Source organism: Tetrao urogallus (genome assembly GCF_951394365.1).
Source record: "Tetrao urogallus genome assembly, chromosome: 6".
In the NCBI taxonomy this organism is placed as follows: domain Eukaryota; kingdom Metazoa; phylum Chordata; class Aves; order Galliformes; family Phasianidae; genus Tetrao; species Tetrao urogallus.
This window is the reverse complement of record NC_136819.1, coordinates 7,197,257-7,220,394: the sequence shown is the minus strand read 5'-3', so window position 1 is coordinate 7,220,394 and position 23,138 is coordinate 7,197,257. Positions and strand designations below refer to the sequence as shown.

Here is a 23,138-nt window from a genome sequence, read left to right as displayed (position 1 = left end):
CCGCTACCCAGGCCATCAGCTGGGTGAAGAATCCTTCTGCAGCATGCATTTATCTCACCTCTGTCCTCCACACAGTACTGAAGGCAATGTGTCTGGAGTGGTAAGATGAAACGAAAATGATTTTGTTCATCAATCACACTTTGCCTGTGTAGGTAGTGTGCAAGGTGGCATTTTACAAAGAGGGAAGAGGCCGTTTGTGACAGTCCAGTGATTCACTTTTTCCCGAACCTCGCCACTTTGACTTGTTCCTCTCTTGCTGCTGTCTTTCAATGCACTTCTCCACCTTCCTGTGTCTGATTTAAGAGCTGGTGGAGATAAAGAAAAAAAGCTGCAATATTTGGGTTGGGGGTTGGTTGGTTTGGTTTGTCGGTTTTGGTGCTTTTGGTGTTTTGCAAGATTTTCATTCAGATCCCAGTATCATGGGGGAAGGAGTAGGGTGAACAGCCCCAAGGAATGGGGTGAAATAAATTGTTAAGCCATAATCTCAATTTGAGCTGGCACAGAAAACCAACGACCTCCTGGGATGCATCAAAATCAGCATGCCCTGCAGGGGGAGGGATTCTCCCTCTCTGACCTCTCTGACAGTGCTGCCAGGGCACTGTGTTCAGCACTGGGCCCTCAGCTGGACCAAGGTCTTGGGCCAAGTCCAGAGGAGGGCCACAAGGATGCTCAGAGTGCTGGAGCACCTATCCTATGGAGACAGGCTGAGGAAGAGCAGGGCTTGTTCAACCTGAAGAGAAGACTCTGGGGAGACCTTGCTGCTGCCTTCCAGTACTTCAGAGTAGCTTATAAGCAGGAGAAGGACTGACTTTTCACATGGGCAGATGGTGATAGGACAAAGGGGAATTGTTCTAAACTAAAAGATAGGAAATTTATGTTAGATGTGAGAAATCCTTAGCACAGAGGGTAGTGAGGCCCTGGCACAGAATGCACAGAGAGATTGTGTATGCCCCATCCCTGGAGGTGCCCAAGGCCAGGCTGGATGGTGCCCTGCACAGCCTAAGCTGGTGGGGTGCTGCCAGCCCATGCGCAGGGGTTGCGGCTGGGGGGGCTTTGAGGTCCCTTCCAACCCAACCATTCTGTGGTTCTGTGATTCTACGAATTCCTGTGAGTGTCACAGTGTCCTGTGAGGGTCAGGTGCTTTGTCCCATGTATGGTTCTTAGCATTTCTCTAAGAAAATTAAAGGCTGACTCTGTCAGGCCGAACTGCTGATTGTTGATACCCACAGCCCAAGGGAACAAACCTGTTACAATGAACTACACCTTGTTAAAATCAAAATCAGTCATCTACAATATAGTAGTCTCTATCATGTTTTCTGTGCATTATGCATAGGGCAAACCTCAATGAGCTGTAACACTGCTTAAAGTTGTATATAGACTGCCTGCAACTTTTACACACTTCTGACAAAACTTATCTCACCTAATCCTACCAGCATGATGCTAAGACACTTGTGCCATATTTGTGAACACTGGGTTCTTCTTTTACTCAGGCAACAAAAAGAGGTACTTTTCAGGCACGATTAACCTGAGATGCTCTTGCTCTTTTTAAAAATGCATGTTTTCCACTGTAAAAAGGCCTCAGAAGTGAATTAAAACAAAGGAGTGACAAACATGTGGTTTAAATTTTCCTACGTGCTGTATAGAATTTGGCCTGAAATACAACATTTTGAGAAGTAAAACTCTGCCCTCTCTCCCTCTGCCATCTAGCTCTGGCTACAGAGAACTGGGATGAATCCAGAAACACCATCGGGTTATCATGAGGGAAACTCACGAGTTACCACCTCTTTCCTCTCTGCCCGCAGGTGTGTGCAAAGTCACCCAACATGAGTACTTCGACTCCACCATTCTTCCTCCCAGACACAGACAACCAGGTCCAAGGAGCTAATCACAGCAGCGCTGCAGGAAAGCCAGAGCCATCATATGCCGTTCTCAAGTTCATGGAGAGCTTCTGCCTCATCAGTGCCACCTGTGGGATGGTGGGAAATGGCGTGGTTCTATGGTACCTTGGCTTCTGCATCCGCAGAAACCACTTCACTGTCTACATCCTAAACCTGGCTGCCGCTGACTTTGGCTATCTCCTCTGCATCGCCATCGAGAGCATCCAGTATCTGATGCAGTTCAACGTAGGAGTGCAATTTGGGATATTCCTCTTCCTGGATCTTTTCATGTACGGGACCGGCTTGTATCTCCTGACAGCCATCAGCATCGAAAGGTGCCTCTCCGTCCTCTGCCCAATCTGGTGCCGAAGCCACCGCCCAAAGCACTTGTCTGCCATCATCTCCGGCTCGCTCTGGGGCCTTTCTCTTCTACTGAACACGGTTGGCTATATTCTGTGCTCCATCCGCCCCTCCGGCAGCTGCTGGATGCTGCTCATTGCCATTGGCGTCTTGGATTTCCTGGTCTGCACACCCCTCATGGTGTTCTTCAGCCTGACCCTCTTCCTCAGAGTCAAGTGCAGCTCCCAGAACTTCCGAACAGGACGGCTCTTCACCATCATCATGCTCACCGTGCTCTTCTTCCTCATTTTTGCCGTGCCTCTCAGCGTCCTCATCCTCTTTGACTTCTTGGGCTACAAATTCCTCTATTCCCCCGAGATCGGCTTTGTGCTGTCCTGTGTGAACAGCACTCTCAACCCTGTCATTTACTTCCTTGTGGGGAGCTACAGGGACCGGAGGATCAAGTTCACCCTCAGGCTGGCGTTCCAAAGGGCCTTTGAAGATTCGGCAGATGACAAAGAGGAACGGGATACCCGAGACACAGTAACTATGTCCTCCTAACACCCTTCTGTGCCCACTCAGCACTAGTGCTCTGGAGATGAGAGGTGATTGCTCACAGGGCTGAAGAACTCTGAGGTACTGCTGGAGGTCCATCCCACCCAACCTTAGCAGTCTCCGTTCTGAACACCTGCCCTCTCACTAGTTACTTGAGGCTCTGCCCACATTAGGACTGCATTTCTTCTCAGCAGCTTAAGATAAGATAAGATAAGGCGAAATGCCTTGGTGGCTGCGTCTCATCACAGGAATCCTGCTCAGTTTACCATTCAATATTAAGTTCTGTTTCTCAGAGCATTAATATTCAGTCACTTTTTTTTACACAGATCTCTGAAGATGAGGGTGGATCTATGATCTTCCTGTTGAAATCAGATAAGAGATTCCCAGAGGAGAGTCCAACTCCATTAATCTTAACTATTTGCACATCAGCAACATATGCAATCTTTGTGGCTTGTACGGTGAATGATTCTTTGCTTTCTAATGTGAGCATTTCAAATAGTGAAATGCTTCATGTTCTGGAAGTCTCTGTTAATTAGTTAATAGTTATTAGTTAATAGGAGCGTTTCACACTGTGGGTGTAATGTAGTGGAAAAGAGCTCCATCCCCTTCCAATTTGCCTTGCAACTCCATGCACTCTGTTGCATGCACTGTTTTCTTGCATTTCAAGTAAATACAGAGTTAGAGTTATGTATCATTTTAGCTGTCTCCAACACAGCACAAAAGTACCCGCATTTAACTGCAGCAAGAATTTGTTATTTCTTCCCTTCCCAGACGATAAGAACATGGCATCCAACACGTCTTGACTTACTGGAAGAAATAAGTTCAAAGAAAAGAAAAAAAAATAATAAAACAGAAAAGGGAAGATAAGTACATATCAGAAATTTGCAAGAAATTCTTTTCAGCCCCAATGACTGGACACATAAGATGTGATTGTTTGAAATGTTAGACTATTACTCCACACAAGATTTGCTCTTTTAACCTAACTCAATAGAATAAGATAATACAAGACATTTTCTATGAGAAAGCTTGCTGATTTCCTCTTCGTACTCTCATCTGCAATTAGTTTCTTAAGGGAAGCTGCATTCTTCTACTGTCTATTCCCTTTTCTCTGTTCATTTGCCTTTTTTTTAAATACTGAAAAAATACCACTTAAAAATAGTGGTCACCCCAGCATCTGTGGTTGCTTTTTACTTCCTCTTTACTGTTTTTGAAAGCCGAAAAATTGAGTCTCATTTCTATTATTCTTTAATTTTTAATGAGATTTTTCTGCATCATACACATAGTTGATTCAGACCAGGCCTATGTCATCAGTTGTTTTTAGTGAGATTTGCTTTGCTTCTGGCTTCTATTGATGGGGGGAAAAAACCGTCCATTTATCTGAAAGCATGTTAAAATGTATTCTTTTTAATATCTGTAATGATTTTATCACTGGGAGAGAAGAGGCTCAGCTCATTTCCTTTATTATTAAAAATGTTTCAAGGCTTTTTTTTTTTTTTTTTTTAATGGAAAACAAGCTCTATTAAAAACTAAATGTTTATCTTCTCAGAAGAAGCCATCAACTGATGAAAACCTATGGAACGTACGCTGTGAAAAACTTTCCATCCTGGTTGTCCCCACATGTACCCATCATGAAGACAAGCGCCGTTCAGAGCAAACACACCTTCTGGCTTTTCCCTTGTTTAAAAGGTGACGCTTGTATGTAAATGACAACTGCAGGCACCCATGCGTGGTGTGAGACAGGCATTCTCAGAGGTGGCATCTGCAGATATTTGCAGTGCTTTCTTGTGGTCCAGAAGTCAGCAATGAAATGAACATCCTTGGCAGGATTTTCCACCCTGAACTAGCACAGTGGAAAGCATAACAGTGCCACGGGAGGGAAGGGGAAGCAGGCAGGGAGAAAGCTGTGTTGTCCTGTTGGAAGGAGGAGAGTCAGAATCAGCTAACTGGGAGTGGGAGGAGAGGCAATACCTCTAGACAGTTTTCTTTTGCACTATTTAGGGGTTTCGTAAGCTCACAGCTAAGTGATGTCTCACAACCCACAGAGCAACTTGGGATCAGATGAAGAGGAGAGCAGGGGAGGTAAAACAGTGCAAACGGGCTTGCTGGTGAGAACATTTCAAAAACCCCACCTCAGGCCCTACAAGTTGTATGCTTTAAAAGCTTAACATGGTCACTCAGTCCTACCCAGACTGGAGACAGCATTTCAAAGTGTCTGCAGGCAAGAAGTCATGTATAAAAGAATTGTCAGCTTGACACCAAACTCTGCTTGATTTTAACTACTAGAGATGACAAAGTCAAGTAATAACATCACAAAATGTGGGTCAGATCTGCTCAAAGGCGATTACTGAATGTGAAAGAGGAGGAAGACCATTGCTTCCTCATAGTATGGCACCTGGAGGGTGACCTGTCCCTCTGGGGCCAACACCTATCCATCCCACAACTTGCACAGACACGTTGTTAGAACTGTCTCTTCCTCACCCCATCGGGATGAGCCATTGGTTTTTGTGGGGTGCAGTGGAATTACTGGGTCAAACCCTGAGCCAGTGGCTGAACACCAGGTGAAAAGGCCTGGCTAAGCCAGGGAGCTCAGGTGCAAACAATGCACCTGAGTGACTGGAGGACTGAGAGCCTGGATCCACCCCTCCTCACCTTCATTTAAGGGCTGGCAGTGGAGGGAGTAGCATCTCTCTGCACAGAGGTTGTATTTCTCTTGAGCTATCACTGGTTGTTGGAAAGGGTGAGCCAATCTTCCTTCTTTATTACCTGTTATTGCTCTGTGGTGCCTGTGTCTCATTTGAAGGCACTGTCATCACCTTTTGCTGTACGTGGTGTCAGTGACAGTACGTGGGGTAGGATGCTGCACAGGAAGTGCATTTTGAAGGAAAAGTTGGGAAAATGTATACTTTCTCTTAGATAATCTAATCCCTGTCAAATCTGATTTCAGAAGAAAGACAAAATGAAACAAATTCCATTCCTCTGAGAATTTCTTCTATCTCTTCTTGGCTGCTTGTTTATACATCCCTAGCTTAAGCGCATTTGGCCCTAGTACAAGAGCATAAAAAGCCTTCCAAAGATTCAAGATGTATACCAGCACAGCGCTAGTGATGGAATTTCTGGGAGGTGATTTGCTCCCCACCTGATCTAAGAGCAATCAGAGCAGAAACGTGGCTTTGCCTCATGACATAGAAGAACCCCTTTCTCGGTTGCTGCTGACTTCACCCCATCCTATTCCACGCAGTAAACACATTCCTTCCTGTCAGAACCTGCTCTGCTGGGCTGGTACTAAAGAACACACATTGAAACCTGAAAATAGAAACATCTTCACCTTCCCAAAAATCCAATGGGATAAATTAGAAACTAAGTGAAAGACAGCCTGAAGCAAATTACAGATGCCAGATTCTTTGAGAGCTCAATTCAGCTGCGCAGGTAAGCACTTGAGGGCTAAGTTGACCAATTCCTCACCATCTACATGGCACCATCTACATCACCATCTGGTGCTCTGTCTCCCTGTTGTACCATTTTCTGTCCCCTCTCATAGGCATACATGCACGCAGTCACTGTGCAGCCATGCCTGCCCATCTCCTATTATTCTAAGTAGCAACATTCCACTTACTTTTCTTTCTTTTCTGTTAGGTTGTCTTATTCTTTTTCCTCTGCACTTATTCCACACTTGGCTGATTCCCATCTCTCCAAATTCTTGCATGATTTTGTCCTCTCCTCAGCATCTTACGTCATGCTAGCTGTTAAGTATATGCCCCTCAAAAGCCAGCTGTCCAAGGCCATGAAGCCTGGGAATGACCAACATGCCAAGCTTCTTCATGCCCTCTTCTTAGATGAGTCTGCTGCCTTCCTGGGGGTCAGGTGAGGAACATCACCAGGAAACTACCTAGCCTGGTAAAGCCAGCAGACCATGTCCCCTTACTGCTTTTCCATACAGGGAGAGATGTGGATCAAGGGCTATCAGAAGGGGCTTCATGGCCTTGGAATGACAGCTGAAGGAGTTTAATGTGTAGATCATCCATTCTTCTCTGCCTCCTGTGTTGGGTAAGGAAATGGAAACCAATTGAAGGACCTTATCTTTAAATTCCTGGCTTCATGGCTGGTGCCAAGAACTCTGGTATTCTTGATAACCAAATGGCCTATGTGGCACCAGGAATGCTCAACATTGCACAACATGTGGGAGAGGAAATAACGTGTAAATGACTGTCAAAGGCAGCACTAAGGATAAGGCAAATCGTAATGAGAAGACACAAAGGGAAGAATGAAAACAAGAGATGGAGACTGAGCCAGGTGAATAATTTTTTTATATTAGATACAGGAAAAACCTTCAAGTCACTGTGGGGTGAAAAATGTCAGAAAAGTGAATTTTCTTCTATAGCAGCTGATTCCAGCTATGTTAGTCTAGTATTTAATAGCTGTTCTTGCTCTCTGGAGTGAATAATACAAAGTCCAGAGATACTTTCTCTTTATACCTAGATTCAATTAGGCAGATATAGATGCTCCCAGAGAACCACAAACACTTATTTATTGACCAAAGGGAACAAGAATTTATTATACTGGGATGAGGGGATGGGGACCCTCCATCTGCTTGCAAGGGTTCAGCATCTCCAGGCCCTGCTGCTCCTATCCGACCCCATTTCTGCTCCCCAGTACATGGCATCTGCATCACTGGAAGTCTTTGTAGGAGCCTGAGATGGTGGCCACAAAGCTGAGTGTGTCACCATAGACAGATGTTGGGTAAAAATTACTGCAAATAGAAGTTAAGCAGGTGGAAAAGCCCTGAGCACCCGCCACGTGATGCCTGACAAGTGACTGTGGTGGTGGCATCGGTATAGACTTAGAAGAGCACAGAAAAACATCACTCCACACTGCTTTCAGGAGATACACACTGCTAAAGGGACAAAAGAGAAGCGTGAGATGAACTGTAGTGAAAATCAAATCTGGGAAGTTCAAACAAACAAAAAATCTCGCACTACAAATGGAAAGCAAAACAAAAGAGCATCGGATCAAAGGCGGCGATGGCCAGAGTCAGGATACAGACAGTGAAGGTGCTGTTCTTTGCATGAAAGATCAGGAGCCACACGGCCATCAAATGCATCACCAAGCCACAGAGCCAAGCACCCCACCTGAACAGAGACAAGTCAACCAGCAAAGCTTGTCATTCATCAGAAGAGCTGCTCCCTACCCCTGTCCCTCACAGCATCCAAGGAATCAGTGAAAAGAGAGGAGTCTGTTGAGGTGGTCCCTGCCATGGGGAAGCTGCTGCTCTGGTTGGCTGTTCCATCCCATTCCCACCGCCTCCTATGAGAAACAAGGAAGAAAAGACAGATGAGGGGTATTGGTGGTCCCAACACTTGCCATCTCTGCCCACAGCTCCTCAATATCACTCCTTCCGTTTTCTTTCCCCTACCCACAGCTTTGCCTTGCTGGGTTCTACTGCTTGTACCTGGTGCTGGGCCAGGAGACCCCCCACACTGAGAACAGCAGCACGTGAATGTATGACAGCATCAGGGTTTCACCCACTGCCTCGTATCGAATGGCCCAGGCAGGTCACTTCACAGATTGCATCTGAAGGTTGGAAAGGGCTGAAAATGGGGTTTTACCTATTAGAGATTCTTGTCTCACCAAATCTTATTCATCTGTACCATGGGTACAATTCACTGGGGTCTTTTTCTCCTTTCACATGCTCTCTTTCTCCCTCTCTTCTTCCTCATCTCTCTCTCTCTCCTTTTCTCTCCCTCCCTTCCATCCCCTAAATTGTTACCCCATGTCTTCTTCTCTACCCCTCTTCTCTACCCTTGTTTCCCACTCTGATCCATTGATTTGCCCATTTGTGCAATCCTTTTTGAAGAACCCTTCCTTGCTTGAATAGCAGAGATGTCCTGCTATCCCCCAGGGATTACATGCCATACTCTCCCTCAGCGGATTATTGCAAAGACCATGAAACTCACTTGCTGACCACAAGGAATCAGAGTTTATTCACAGGACCAGGGCAAGAAGAGTCATTCCCTCGGGGAATACAGCCCATACACAGCAGAGCCTGGCTGGGCAGCACTGGCAGCACCGTGCCACACACCCTCCCATCAAGCTCCAGCTGTGTCACCCCAGCAGCCCACAGACTGCCAGTGAGGCTCTGTATCTCCAGGCCTCCTCACCAGCAGTGTTTCACACCATGGTCTCAGCCACTCTGTCCTCAGGTGCAGGGCTCCCCTCCTCGCTGGTCGCTTTCTCTTCAAGCACTCTGCACAGGGCAGCGGTCACTGAGCACAGGGAGCAACGCTGCCAGCAGCGGCCCACGAGGAAGCAAATGACAGGATTGAAGCTGCTGTTCAGCATCGCCAGCAGCAGAGAGATGCCTTTGGGAAACAATTGCAGTCTATCTGCAAGGTTCCACACTGAAAGGAATAATGAAAACGAAGAAAAAGATCACGTTGATCAGGACAGCAATATAGAGTTTCCCTGGATGCCGTCTCCGAAAATTGCACTGGAGTTTGATGAAGAAGGGCAGGTTGGAAATCAACATCATCAATGAAAAAGCCACACATATTGCAACAGATACAGCTCCAAACGTTTTCTTGTGTTCTTCACCAAAGTTAAAGCTAAGATACGTGAAGGAAACCAAAGACCCAGTGAAAGACCACAGCAGCCCACTCACGATGCCTGCCAAGTGCTTTGGCTGACGGCATCGATACCAAATGGGGAAGAAGACAGAGACACACCTCTCCACACTGATGGCAGTAAGGAGACCCAGGCTGCCGAGATAAAAGTAGCATAAAAATCCAACTGCAATGTAAATTTTCATGTAGGAAAAAAATGTCGTAAAAGAGAGAACAGATGGTTAAGCTCAAAGCTAACACGAGCAGAGCAAAGAGGAGGAGCAGAGAGAAGTCAGCAATGGCCAGGTTTAGAGTGTAAACAGTGGGTTCTTCTTCACGTGAAAGAACAGGAGTCGCATGACTATCGCGTTATCCACAAGTCCACAGAAAGAGATCTCCATACAGACACCTAAATTGACCTTATATTCATAATTCAGCGTGAAGCATTCTGATGTGATATTTTCACAAGAGTCTGTGTACCCAGAAATGGTGTAGTTCAGCACAAAGCGTGCTGAGGAGCGGCACGGTCTGCCGTGGTGAAGCTCCTGCTCTGGGGCATGCCTCATCCCTCTCCCTCTGCCTCCTATGGAAGACGAGAAAGGGGAGGCAAGTGAGGGGCATCGGAGCTCCCAACACTTGCCATCTCTGCCCACGTTCCTTCATCAGCCCCAGGCCAGGCTGGGCAGGACCCCAACCCCCCCGTGCCTTGGACAGCCTCCAACTCCATCCCTGGCCAGGCAGCATCTCCCACCTGCCCGAGCCCAGCCTCCAACTCACGGCTCATCACAGGGCCAGGTCTGCCAGGCGATAAGAGCTGCCAGAACACCCCACTTTACTTCATCCTGTAGAGCAGACCTGTGCCGAGAGGCTGTGTCAGGAGGCTCACCCACCTCACAAAATCGTCACACTGCTGTCACCCCCTTCCTTTTCCTCTTCCCATCCACAGCTTTGCCTTGCCATGTGGGGATTACTGGTTGTTGGTGTGTGCACCCACTGGTGGAAGACTTTCTCCTGCTTTCTTGGGGGCAGAGTTTTGGCATACTTTCTGGTGTGTACTGCAGTTAGATATAGTCACAAAACAACAGAAGAAAAGTCCTGCTGAGCCAAGGGCAAGCAGAGTCTTCTGCTTGGAGGTTAAGGAAGAGGAGCATAGTGCCAAGGACAGACAATGCAGGCTGGGCTGTCCGAGCAGAGAGTGAGAGGTCTGTGAAAGACACATCCCAGCCCAGGAAGATCTAGGGCTGGATTTGCAGATCAATGTGTTACATGCCAGAACAGTGGACTATGCTGAACATCACAGCACATTAACTTGTCCAATTTGAGGCCCTCTGATTCCCCCTTCCATGGTCCTGAAGGCAGCAGCTGGCCTTTATCCTGACCCCTTCCATTCACCCCGACTACAGGGCCATGAGCTTCAGGTAGTGTTAGGTCAGAGTACCCAGGCTTTGGCTGAGCTGTGAAAGAGCTGTACCTGCCTGAATCCCCACCTCCACCTCCATTCACTGTCTTGCTCTAGCCTTGTTTCAAGTCTACCTGTGGTCTCAGGACCGGCTCTCCTCGGAGAGACTCTGGACCAGGTTCCTTATTGTGTGTTCAGTATGTGAAATCAGAAGATCTCCTTGGAGGATCTCATTACTGGGGATGACAAACAGGCAATAACTCTCAAAAAAAGGATTCAGAAGATGGAAAACGCATGAGAGAGAATATAAGCCATGAGGACGACAATGCGAGAGGATGAGACTGTGAGAGAGGAACCATTTAAATGAATAAAAACACAGTTGCAGCACGGTGTACCCAACAAAACGTAATCTCATGCATGTTAAGAGCGCAATTAGATGCATGGGCAAAGCCCTGGTGCTGTTATGTATTTGAACACTGGTGATTTCTCAAAGCAAGATGAGACAAGAGCAGGCCTCTGCCTGCTTGGCTGCTGCTGAGAAGGTTCTGCTGGCATCCCAGGTGCAGGGTGTGGGTGTGATGGAGCCTGGGGGCCAGGAAAAGGGCTGGCATGGCTGGGAGTGGTTCCACACCTGTGGAATGATGAGTAGAAGGAGCATTATGGCCACAGGATGCTAGAGACTTCTGAGGGCTTTCTGCTATTTTGCCCCTGCTATTAATGATTCCTTGCTCAGCTCACTTTCACCGTTCCACCTTCATCTTGCCAGGCCTCATCCCCACCATCCCCTTGGCGAAACAGGCTGTAAAGCTACTGCAAAGTAGCAGATGAGAGCTGGGGAATTCTTCCATCACCACCTGTGCACAGCAGAACACTGAATGCCACAGGAAGATGAAGGTGGAGGACATAATGGGATTGCTGGAGGTGCCCAAGGCTAGGCTGGACGGAGCCCTGGGCAGCCTGAGCTGGTGGGGGGCAACCAGTGCATGGCAGGAGTTGGGGTTGAGGGGCAGCTTGTCGCAGTTTTCTCTGTTGACAACCAGGTTTCATAAGAAGCAACCTAAATCATTATCTGACTTGAAATGAACTTCTGCCAGAACTCTGGCTATCTGCTTTCTTTATGGCATCTTTAACAGCCTTTGTTTTGTAGCAGTAATGTTCTTTTAGTACACCTTATAATTCCCATGGTTTTGTTCCTAAAGTAAGGCAAAGGGAATACACAAGTAACTCAGCCATGATTTCAGTGCCACATTAAAAGATCCCATGGAGAAGTCACTTTAGCAGCCTTCATGCCCCAGGCTGGGCAGAGTTGTGTCCCTCTTAGGCATTAGGAAGGGTGCTGCTGGATGCCATTCCCAGAGGGAAGAGATATGTCAGCGTTCCTGCTGTGACACAGTGCCTGCTTCTCCTCCCCTGCCTCTGTCATTACAAATAAACCTCCATCAACTGTAGGCACAGCTCCTTGCCCTGACAGCAAAAGAAGCTGTGTACCTTTACCAGAACAGAGAACAAGGTGACAGTAATCAGTCAGAAGTATATATATATACTTATATACATATACATATATGTATATATACAGATATATATATATATAGCTTGTTGCCTAAGGTGCCTACTAGTGGGAAAAAGAACAAATAAAAAAGGAGACATCGTTCAGAAAGTTTTGAATGCAGCTAAACAGGTTTGATTTGCAAATCAAAAATCCTGCTGGCCTTTCCCAGAGTCGTTTTGCATGGATAACATTTTTTAAATCATGATTTCTGTATGAGTTGCTCAAAAAAGCCCTGGTGTTTCCAGATATTTTCAGGCAGTCAGGTGTGGAGATAAGGCATTGTGCTCCAGGAGTGGTTACCTGCCTGGCAGGGTTCCTCGGGGCTGGCAGCAGAAATTGTGTCCCTGTGATGGGAAGAGGGCAAGCCTGCTGCAGAGGGGCACCTGTTTCACTTGGCCTGTCTTTGGATGAGACAAGCCATGTCCTCAAACACTCATATCTGCATAGCTTGGGGTCTACAGGTCTTATTCACATGCACAGAGCTTCACAGCTGGTGGCTGCATAAAGAAAGCTTTACTTTGCTCCTGAGCCTCTGCCTGGAGAAGACACAGGATCTGCTCTGATGGACCAGGCTTCCCCAGGCATGTGCAACACACCCCAGCAAACCAATGACATTTTACAAACAGCAAATGCTGTGCAAGTATGTCCCATAAGTAATTTAATGTAATTCAGTAGTGTGGAGTAGGTAATGTAAGTATGTTACATTCTTTTCATGCTCTTAGCTGCGAGGAGAGTGTCTTTGCAGGAAAGCAGCTCCAAGGATTTTAAGACATATTTCTCTTTTCAGCATGTCCACAAAAGCTTTGTCCAGAGAGCTGGAAACATCCCAAAGGAGCCTTCATGCTGCTGGTGTAGAGGTTCTTTTGCCTCACTTGTCTGTTCAAGAGCTGAATGGGAGGTCTCCACACAGTCTTTGCACACACGATGGAGATGCAAGCAGAAGAGTTTTGCCCAGACCCTCATACCCAGCAGCACTCAACCCTTCAGCAGAAGCCCCAAGGCAAAGCACCATGAGGAACTGAGAGCCTCTGTGGCTCTGCTTTAGTAGCCCACAGAGTAGCGCAAGCTCCTTTTGAAACAGAGACAGCTCAGCCCTGCTGGATAGGCCAGATTCAAAGCAAAAGATTCCAAGCAAAAGGTTCAAATGGATTAAACATCCGTTTCCACTGTGCTTTCTTGGGAAGCTTCACCTACGTTTTCTGGCTCCATTACCTCTTCAAAAGCTCTCTGGCAAGCAACCCTCACGGAGACTGTGAACTTCTTCATACAGCACCCAGCAAGAAAGTAAAGGACAGGTTTAATACTGCTGTTCATACATGCGAATAGGAGAGAGGTGCCAAAATCAAGAGCCGAAAAATCAAACAGCCTTAGCAACAGCCAGTAAGCGAAGTCAGCAGTGAAGAAGGGGAAGGAGGTGACAGCAAGCAAGACTGCAATGCAGAGCTTCCTCGGCGGATATTGCCATGAGCAGCAGAAGAGCTTAGCAAAGAGGGCTAAACCAGAAAGAATTAGGATAAGCACCGACAAGAGGTAGCTGAAGACAAAGGCAATTAGCATCAGTGGGGAGAAATAGAGGGTCACAGTGAGCAAGAGGGCAAGGGCCCAGAGCAGGGCACACAGGAGTGCTGGCAAGCACCAGGAGCTCTGGCAAGGGCAGAGGGGCTGTGGGAGGGCAGACAGGCAGGTCCTGGCACCCAGGGCTGCCGTGAGGTAGACACCAGAGATGAAAGCAAAGGTGATGGCCATGTTCAACACTGTCATCACGTCCTGTGAGCCCAGACTGTGACAAAAGCTCTGTGGGCCATAAAATATTATGAGGGCAATGACGATGGAGAACAGGAAGGTGAAGTCGGCCATGGCCAGGTTGAAGATGTAGATGGTGATGAAGTTCCTGCGGACGCGGGTTCTGAGTAGCCAGAGGATGGCCCCGTTGCCCACCAGCCCACAGAGGCAGATGAGCACTGTGACAGGGACTTTGCTCAAAGCACTGGCTTCACAGTGGGTCCAGTCATAGTCGTCCTCATAGGAGCCAGCTTGCCTCAGCAGCCCGTGGTGCCAAGCTCTGCTGTAAGCTATCGTGCTGGGCTGGCTCCAGCAAGCAGGGCTGGCTCTTCCTGCGGTGGGGAGTGGCATGCTCATTGTGAAACCGTGCTGCTCCAGCTTCCTCTCACACAGCTGGAGGGATGAGAGACAGAGATGTGTTAGAAAATCTGATGACCCCCTGTAGAAGGATTTTCAGCTCGTTGTAACTGTGCCCTACCTTTCACATGGAGGAGCACAAAGAGAAATGAGAGACAGAAGGGGCGGAAGGGGGTTGAGAGGAGCGGACATGACATTCCTTGCACAGGAGTGCATATGAGGCGAGGAGTGAAAGCAAGGGAGATGCCTTCTTTCTGGCTCTGGATGAGACAGGTCTGAAGGAGGGCAATAACAAGATGATGGGATTGTCCCTGGAGATGTCAAAGAGAGAGGGGGTTAGGGAGTGGATCTGATATGGACTCTCAGGTGCATGATGTTACAATTGATAATACTCAGTTGCTGGGTTCCTTCAGTAAGTCAACCATGTCTGTATTCCCCTACCACCTTTTACCACCAGATTTGTAGCTCCCAATATCCTTCTTCATTCAGATATGATGCAAATTGATCAACCTATTCAAAACCAACGAAGGGAGACACTGATTAGGCTGAAAAAAGTAACCCAGAGAAGTCTGACCTTTCCTGTCGCAGCCTGGAGATCTTCACAGGAGCAGATGTGCTGCAGACTCAGATCATCTTGCCAGCTGTTACACCCACAATGGGATCTTCACACGAGGTTTCCCCAAACTCTCATTTGGAAACTGGACACAAGCATGTCCTGGAGAGCCTGTGCAGCACCCATCAGCATTTTTCTTAGGTCCTTCCACAAAGCATATTTGTCACATTCTCAGGGATTCTCGAAAAAAAGGATAAAAAAGAAAACTGTTTCATTGTATTTGATGGCATCAGGGTTCTGGTAATAATCGTCATACAGGAAATGACTAATAGATCTCAGAAGCCAGACCTATGGGAGAAGCGGATTGTCTCTCCATCAGGTTCCTCTTTCATTTTACTTTAAAGCAACCCTGTTCCTAAAATGGCCATATCTTTGAACTGGAGGAGCCTGTTCAGGAGGTGATCTTTAGGATCCTGTGCTACAATCTTGGCATTGCTGCAGAACTTCTGTCTGATTCCAAACCAGGTGTGCCATAACTTCACAGTGACATTTGGCACTTCCCAACAGCATTCTGCTGTGTGCACAGGAGCTAACCAAGGCTTCCCAGGACAGCAAAGTTCAGTGAGATGAGACCTGCTCAGGGTGGCTGCAATGCCTGTGAAATTCAGAGAGTTCCTGCTGCACTGGAGAGCGGTGCATGGCTTTCTGCTGACATCTCTCCCTCTCTCCCTCCTGGGTGCTGCCTTTGCCTCCCCAGCTACAGAACTCCCTTGCCAAGTAGATCCTTTCAAGTGCAAGCAGATGATCAGAAGGCAGGCTCCAAGGAAAGCCTGCATAATGCTGTGCACATCCTGCTCGCTGCCCTATATACGCGCGTGTTCTGCCAAAGAGCAGACTGTCTGCCTTTCTGTCTGTCTGTCCTCCGTCCAGCTGACACAGTGCTGATCACAGGCACTTGTTTCTTTGCCTGTCCCCTCTTGCCTCCCCAGATAAACCCTGTGACAGTGTAAAGATTTGATTGCTGAATGATGCTGCCAGCTCTGGTCAGGCTGAGGGAGATGGGTGTCCTCTGCCAGTGGTGCAGGCAGACACCAAGCCAGATGGAGCTGAAAATGTCCCTTATGTCCCTCTCCGTCCTTTCCTCTGGAATTGTGAGGATGAAGGCAGCGGATGCTCTGCTTCTGTAGTTCTTAACCAGCACGTAAAGAGCTGAATTGATGCTGCTGTTGATGGAGGCCAGCAGCAGGCAGATGTCAAATATGAAATCAGTGTAGACAAAGAAGTTGAGGAAGAAGTGTACACTAAGTGGGATGGCAAAGAGTAGGAAGAAGAAAACAGTGAGGAAGATCACAGAATAGAATCATAGAATAGCTTAGCTTAGAAGGGACCTCAAAGATCATCTTGTTCTAACTTCCATGATAGGTCAGGGTCACCAAGATGACAGCATACGGCCTCTCTTAAGTGGTTCTGCCATGAACTAAACCTAAGCTTAATGGCAGGATCACTCTGTTCCACCATAAAGGGGCCAAAAAAGCAGAAACTGAGAAAACACAAAGTTGCCAGAACAACTCAGCAGCCTTTGGAGTGACCCAAGTCTCACCTGAAGTACACAAGCATGGAGAGCACACAGGTGAGGGCCCAGAGCACATTGCACTTGGAGGCAAGGAACACTGACATGCAGAAGAGGAAGTAGGCATCCACAACAGCCATATTCAGGGTGTAGGCAGGAAAGAAATTCCTCTGCATGTGAAAGCTGAGAAGCCAAAGGATGGCCCACACAGGCTGAAGAGCAGTGTGATGCTAGTGGTGACATTTGGGGAAAATGGGCTGGAAAGCATCTGATTCCATTGGATCCCATTGTATCCATCCCCACAGTCCCTATAAGTGGTGAGGCCGTGGTGTTAGGATGTGGGTCCCTCGTACTCCTTGCAGTCTCCTCATCTGGGGAAAGGGAAGAGATGAAAGGGAAAGCAGTGACTCCCAGTGCTGTGCTCCTCTGGTTATTCAGTCTGTGGGGTTGTGGGGTCTTCAAAAGCCACCAAAACCTGGGCCTGAGCCCCTGCCCTGGCTGGCCCTGCTGGGACAGGAGTTGGGGCAGGTGACCTAGAGGTGTCTCTAGCCTCAGCTGGAGATTCTGTGATCCTTCTCCTCACTGCTCCACATCCCCAAGGTTCACTGCGGGTCCCCTCCCTATGAACATCCCAAGAGAAGGACCAAGAATGAGGTGCCTGCGCCCCTGCAGGGCTGGTGGGAAAGGCTTGGTGGAGTCACTGTCCCTGGAGGTATTCAAGAAGTGTGGAAATGTGGCACAGAGGGACATGGTGTAGTGGGTATGGCAGGGATGGGTTGGGGTTGGACCTGGGGATGGCAGTGGTCTTTTCTGGCCATAGTAATTCTATGATTCTATGAGTTGTGGGGATGGGTTAACAATTGGATATGATGACCTTAGAGGTCTTTTCCAGCATTAATGGTTCTATGATTCCATGATTATATGTCTACCCTGTAGGACTCCACGTTTGCTTTGCTTCCTTGTTTATAGCAACATGTCCCTGCATCAGAAAGCTCCCAGCCCAGCAGTACCATCGGGCACCTTTCCTTGGACAACCCCACCTTCACGCTTCTGCTAAGAGGCTGACAGCAAGCCCAGGGAGAAACAAAGAGCAGAAAGCAAAGCTGGAGTCTGATGTTTACCGTCTCTTCCACATCCAGAGCCAGCTGGACAAAACTCCAAATCACAGGAACTTATGAATGAACTGAATTTAATTAATCCAAATTCCTCTTGCTGCAATATCCGGTGCACTCTGGGGGTGGCTTCTGCAGGACCTCCATCACTCGCACTCCTCCACCTGCAGCAGCACCTGGTTGAGACCATCTCACTGTGAGAACCCGGGACGAAGCTCTGAAGGATTCCAGCAGAGCCATAGCAAGCAGAGACCCTTTCCCCTCAGGCTGCTTAGGTAGCCCAAGTGAAGTTCAAGGATCTTCATGCAGAGCTCTGCTTTGGCTATGTGAGCAGCTGTGCTGCCAAATCTCGCAGCAGTCTCTGTTGCTGTCTCTGAATCTCTCATATCCCTACCCAGATGTTCCTCCCCTGACCACAAGCCCCTCCACCCCGCCCGCTCCCAATTCCCCTCGGCACATTCCCAGTCCCATCTTGGCCGTGGAGGAGCACAGTGGTGCCAGCAAGAGGCTGGAGGCTTTTCCATGTGCCTGATTCTGGTTTGCTTTATGAGGGCAAAAATGGACATCTGGAGAAAAGCTCCATGTTGGCTGCAAAACCTTACCAATTCCCCTGAGAATTCCCCTTTTCCAAAAGGGAAAAGCTAAATGCCTACAAGATAAAATGCACTTCCTCCAACCTACAGCAAAACTTCTTGTGCCTCCAGCTGTCTGAAATTAAGCTCCAGAAATCCTGTCCCTTTTTGTTTTCTTTCAAGAAAAGTCTATGCAGAGAATTCCAACAGAGCACAGCACCAGAGAAGGCATTCTTCTGAGTACCTGTGTCATTAAGGGGCACTACCAATAACCAATGGGATCTGTGAAGTGCTGCTTGGTTGCTGTCAATTGTTAGTGTCTGAATTAGACCGACAACAAACGGTCATTCTTGGTTCCCCTCTGGTGGTGTATTTCTGCAGAGATATTTTCCAACAATCCCCCTACTCTTCCTAGAAGACCTTCTAAGAAGTGCTCCACCACCCTGCCAGACTCACAGGCATCACCATCACTGCCAGCATCACCAACATTGCCAGCATCACAGCAGTAACAGCCCTATGAGGAATAGTGAAATGTGAAGCAGAAGGAAGGGTCTCATAGCTGTCAGTCACAGTGCAGAAAGAAATGCCTTGAATCAGAAATTCCTGAGGAGCAATTCACAAATGTCTGCTTTCATGGTTTCTGGCAAAAGCCACTTCCTTTGTGGGAAGACAAAAAGGAAAAAAAAAAAAAAAAGGCCAAGATAAATAAAAACAAGGAAGCAGAGCTCTGACGCAGTGGTGATTACAAAACATTTCTTGACACTGTCGGGACTCCGCTGTGGCTGGGGGAGCTGGTGTGCATGGCACAGTGGAGCCAAGGTGAACAGCCAAGGAGAAACCAGAGACATTCAAGGGACTGGGGAACGTTCTTCATTGTACGAGTGGCCTGAGGGGATCTGCTTCAGGATACGGCTCCAAAGGGCGCATGAGATGCTGAGACTGACACCAGTCTGCCCAAGCATGGATGGAAAGGCAGCCCTACGCAGCAGCTTCATAAAACTTACAGTTAAGTGCAATGTTTTCCCTCGTCCTTTCCCGTTCTCCTTTGCTCGCTCCCTCCCTGCTCTCTCGGGGACCACAAGAACTTCAGGGCTCTTCCTCTGCATTGCAGCAGCCCCTGGCAGTGCCCTGCCCCCTCTCTTCCCTGTGCCTCCGCTCTTCTCCCCACCCATCTCTCAGGGTCCCACTGTTGCCCTGCTCTGCCCACAGCCGGGACCACCTCATGCCATGGAACCCAGCCACGCCACCCCGTCCCCTGCATTGCCGATGGCTGCTGGAGAGAACACGTGTGAGATGGATGTCTTTGATGCGGCTGTGGATGGGGCCACGCTGCTCATCAGCCTGTGTGGGCTGGTGGGTAACGGGGCCGTCTTCTGGTTGCTCAGCTGCCGCATCCGCAGGAACCCCGTCACCGTCTATGTCCTCAACCTGGCCATGGCCGACTTCACCTTCCTGCTCTTCATGCTCACCTACACCCTCCTCAACCTTCTGAAAGACCTCTCCTGCTCCACGCTGCCCATCTTAGTGAAGCACCTCGTATCACTCCTCCTGCTCTCGCTACTTGCCCACAACATGGGCATGTATCTGCTGGCGGCCATCAGCATCGAGAGGTGTGTGTCTGCCTTCTGCTCCGGCAGGACCCACTGCCACCGTCCCCAGCACCTGTCAGCCGTGGTGTGTGCCCTGCTCTGGGTCCTCTCCATCACTGTCATTGCCGTGGTGACATCCCTGTGCCTGTCCCACCAGCAAGAGCAGTGCCGCCTGGCACTCATCGCCATGTACATCCTCAACTTCCTCCTTTTTGCCCCATCCATGGTCATTTCCAACGTGATCCTGCTCATTAAGGTGCTGTGCAGCACCAGGCAGCGCCAGCACAGGAGGCTCTGCATCGTCATATGTCTCACAGTCCTCTTCTTCCTCCTCTTTGGAGTCCCCCTCAGCGTCTGGAATTTCATGCAGCATTTCAGCTCAGACCCACTTGGGCATCACCAGGTGGTTTTCCTGCTTGCCTGCATCAACAGCAGCATCAACCCCTTCATCTATGTGTTGGTGGGTAGCGGCAGGAGGCACTGCTCTTTGGCATCCCTCCAGGTTGCCTTCCAGAGGGTCTTTGAGGAGCTGGGTGATGATGGTGTGAGCAGCAACAACTCCATGATGCGCACGCTGAGCTCAGCCCCTTGAAGCCTTTCCACTGCTTTACATTAGGAGAATTCTGGGGGGTTAGGGGGTGGGGTTGGTGTTCCTGGGGAGCACGGTCAATAAATATCTGCATTGTATCCTGGTATATCACTCTCTCGCTGCACCCTCGGGTGCGTGATAGTGCAGCCGCGATGTCCCTGAGGCGCTACTCCCAGCCTCTCTGCTTTTTGGGAAGGACTGACCCACATGCAAGAGGATGAAACACATTCAGTGTTCTAAGCCCCTGTCCCCCAACCCCTGGGCAGCCCTTCCCCAGCCGTGCCTCCTCCTGCTGACAGCAGACACCATGTGCACACCCCAGCCCATTTGTGGTGCCAGCCACCCGCGTGCCTGTCCCCACTCCACTGACCAGAGAACCCCAACCCGCCCTCCACCCCCAGCCATGCAGAAGAATGAGAGTCAGTGGCAGAGCAGCAGCTTTATTGGGGGGGCAGACCCGGAGATGCCCGCAGCGGAGTGGAGCCCGGAGGCGGCAGATCCTCCGCAAAGAGCTGCGAAGCGGTCGGTATTCCTCGGGACTGCAGCAGCAACTGAAGGGCAGCAGCGTTCTACACTTTCCACGCTGGAGGGCAGCAGAGCCCCGCGCTCCGCATCGGTCGGGGCTGGAGAACGCGGGGACGGAACGGGACCGGAGTGGGGATGTGGAAGGGGTGGGAATGAGACTGCGGTGGGAGTGAGGGTGGGGATGGGATGGGAATTAGACCGGGATGGGGAAGGGGATGAGGATGGGATGGGATGGAACGTGGATCAGGATGGGACTGAGTAGGACAGGAATTGGGATGGGTACTAGTAGGGCTGCGGGGTGGGATGTGGATGAGGATGGAAATGGGATGAGGATGGGAATGGATGAGGATGGAATGAGATGAGGGTGAAGATAGGGACAGGATGGGGAATGGGGTGGGGAAGGGTGAGATAGCAGGGAAGGAACAGGTATTGGGATGGAGATGGGAACTGGGAAAGGAGGGAATGGGACAGTACAAGACAGCATGGGGACAAAAATGGGGTGGAGATGGGGATGAAGATGGGGACAGACATGGGGGCAGGTCAAGGACAGGGACTGAGACAGGGATAGGAATGGGATGAGACAGGGATGGGAAGGGGGAACATTTGGGGATGGAATGCAGACAAACAGGAGTGGAATGGGACAGGGATAGGGGTAAAATAATGACCATGCAAAGACACATCCTGATATGCAGCCATGGGAGGGTGACTGCAGGTCTGCCCATGTGAGTGTGGGCATGCAGCTAGGATGGCGGCTGTGGCCAGCACAATCACAGTGGGCTCTCAGGCGGAGATCACAGTGACCCCGGTCTCCTCGAAGACCCTCTGGAAGGCAACCTGGAGGGATGCCAAAGAGCAGTGCCTCCTACTGCCACCCACCAGCAAATAGATGAAGGGGTTGATGCCGCTGTTGATGCAGGCGAGCAGGAAAACCACCTGGTGATGCCCAAGTGGGTCTGAGCTGAAATGCTGCATGAAATTCCAGACGCTGAGGGGGACTCCAAAGAGGAGGAAGAAGAGGACTGTGAGAAATATAACAATGTAGAGCCTCCTGTGCTGGCGCTGCTTGGAGCTGCACAGCACCTTAATGAGCAGGATCACGTTGGAAATGACCATGGATGGGGCAAAAAGGAGGAAGTTGAGGATGTACATGGCGATGAGTGCCAGGCGGCACTGCTCTTGCTGGTGGGACAGGCACAGGGATGTCACCACGGCAATGACAGTGATGGAGAGGACCCAGAGCAGGGCACACACCACGGCTGACAGGTGCTGGGGACGGTGGCAGCGGTACCAGAGTGGGCACAGGATGGACACACACCTCTCGATGCTGATGGCCGCCAGCAGATACATGCCCATGTTGTGGGCAAGTAGCGAGAGCAGGAGGAGTGATACGAGGTGCTTCACTAAGATGGGCAGCGTGGAGCAGGAGAGGTCTTTCAGAAGGTTGAGGAGGGTGTAGGTGAGCATGAAGAGCAGGAAGGTGAAGTCGGCCATGGCCAGGTTGAGGACATAGACGGTGACGGGGTTCCTGCGGATGCGGCAGCTGAGCAACCAGAAGACGGCCCCGTTACCCACCAGCCCACACAGGCTGATGAGCAGCGTGGCCCCATCCACAGCCGCATCAAAGACATCCATCTCACACGTGTTCTCTCCAGCAGCCATCGGCAATGCAGGGGACGGGGTGGCGTGGCTGGGTTCCATGGCATGAGGTGGTTCCGGCTGTGGGCAGAGCAGGGCAACAGTGGGAAGGGGCAGCAAGCAGGGTGGAAGCACTGTGGAGGGCAGTGGGGAGCGGGGGGAGCTGCAGGCGGTCTGTGGGCACAAGGCAAGGTGTGGGTTTGCCCCATCCCTACCTTTCCAGGCAGCAGCCTGGGGCCGGTCCTGGCAGGGCTTTTTCGTCTCGATGAGGAGATCTTGGGTCTCCGGGTCCCCACAAGGCTCCCTCTGGATGATAGCTGCTCTCTGGGTACCACTGCAGGACCGAGTCAGCTTGCAAGGAGTGCTGGGCAACCCAGCAACAGCAGCTGCAGCACCAAGCCTCTGCACTCAACAAATTTCTGTTGGTCTTGACAGAAATGTTTTGTCTGGGAGAATACCCCTGAGGACAAATACTGCAGCAGCTTCATCTTGCTGTGAAAGAATCTCTGTGCTTTTAGGATTCAACCTGATATCTCATT

At 49.6% G+C, this 23,138-nt stretch overlaps 4 protein-coding genes and 1 pseudogene across 5 annotated transcripts; 2 read left to right on the top strand and 3 right to left on the bottom strand.

Moving 5' to 3' along the window:
• Positions 1 to 1,756: 1,756 nt before the first annotated feature.
• On the top strand, positions 1,757 to 2,777 carry LOC306948221 (proto-oncogene Mas pseudogene; annotated as a pseudogene). Its single transcript has one exon. The product of its transcript is annotated as a proto-oncogene Mas pseudogene (transcript).
• A 6,159-nt stretch (positions 2,778 to 8,936) lies between these two features.
• Positions 8,937 to 9,933, bottom strand: LOC306947688 (proto-oncogene Mas-like; the record flags this gene model as incomplete). Its single annotated transcript, XM_079537070.1, is given in 4 exon segments — positions 8,937 to 9,162; positions 9,164 to 9,583; positions 9,585 to 9,690; positions 9,693 to 9,933. Coding segments are annotated over 4 exon segments (993 nt in total).
• Positions 9,934 to 13,464: 3,531 nt separating this feature from the next.
• On the bottom strand, positions 13,465 to 14,454 carry LOC306947687 (proto-oncogene Mas-like; the record flags this gene model as incomplete). Its single annotated transcript, XM_079537069.1, has 1 exon — positions 13,465 to 14,454. One exon carries the CDS (start codon positions 14,452 to 14,454, stop codon positions 13,465 to 13,467), a length of 990 nt encoding a protein of 329 aa, XP_079393195.1.
• Positions 14,455 to 19,221: 4,767 nt separating this feature from the next.
• Positions 19,222 to 20,442, top strand: LOC306948220 (mas-related G-protein coupled receptor member H-like; the record flags this gene model as incomplete). The annotated part of the gene is made up of 2 exons (XM_079537760.1): positions 19,222 to 19,266; positions 19,441 to 20,442. The coding sequence occupies 2 exons, from the start codon at positions 19,222 to 19,224 to the stop codon at positions 20,440 to 20,442; spliced, it is 1,047 nt and encodes a 348-aa protein (XP_079393886.1).
• Positions 20,443 to 21,744: 1,302 nt separating this feature from the next.
• On the bottom strand, positions 21,745 to 22,686 carry GPR152 (G protein-coupled receptor 152; the record flags this gene model as incomplete). Its single annotated transcript, XM_079537761.1, has 1 exon — positions 21,745 to 22,686. The coding sequence occupies exon 1, from the start codon at positions 22,660 to 22,662 to the stop codon at positions 21,745 to 21,747; it is 918 nt and encodes a 305-aa protein (XP_079393887.1). The 5' UTR covers positions 22,663 to 22,686.
• Positions 22,687 to 23,138: the final 452 nt, after the last annotated feature.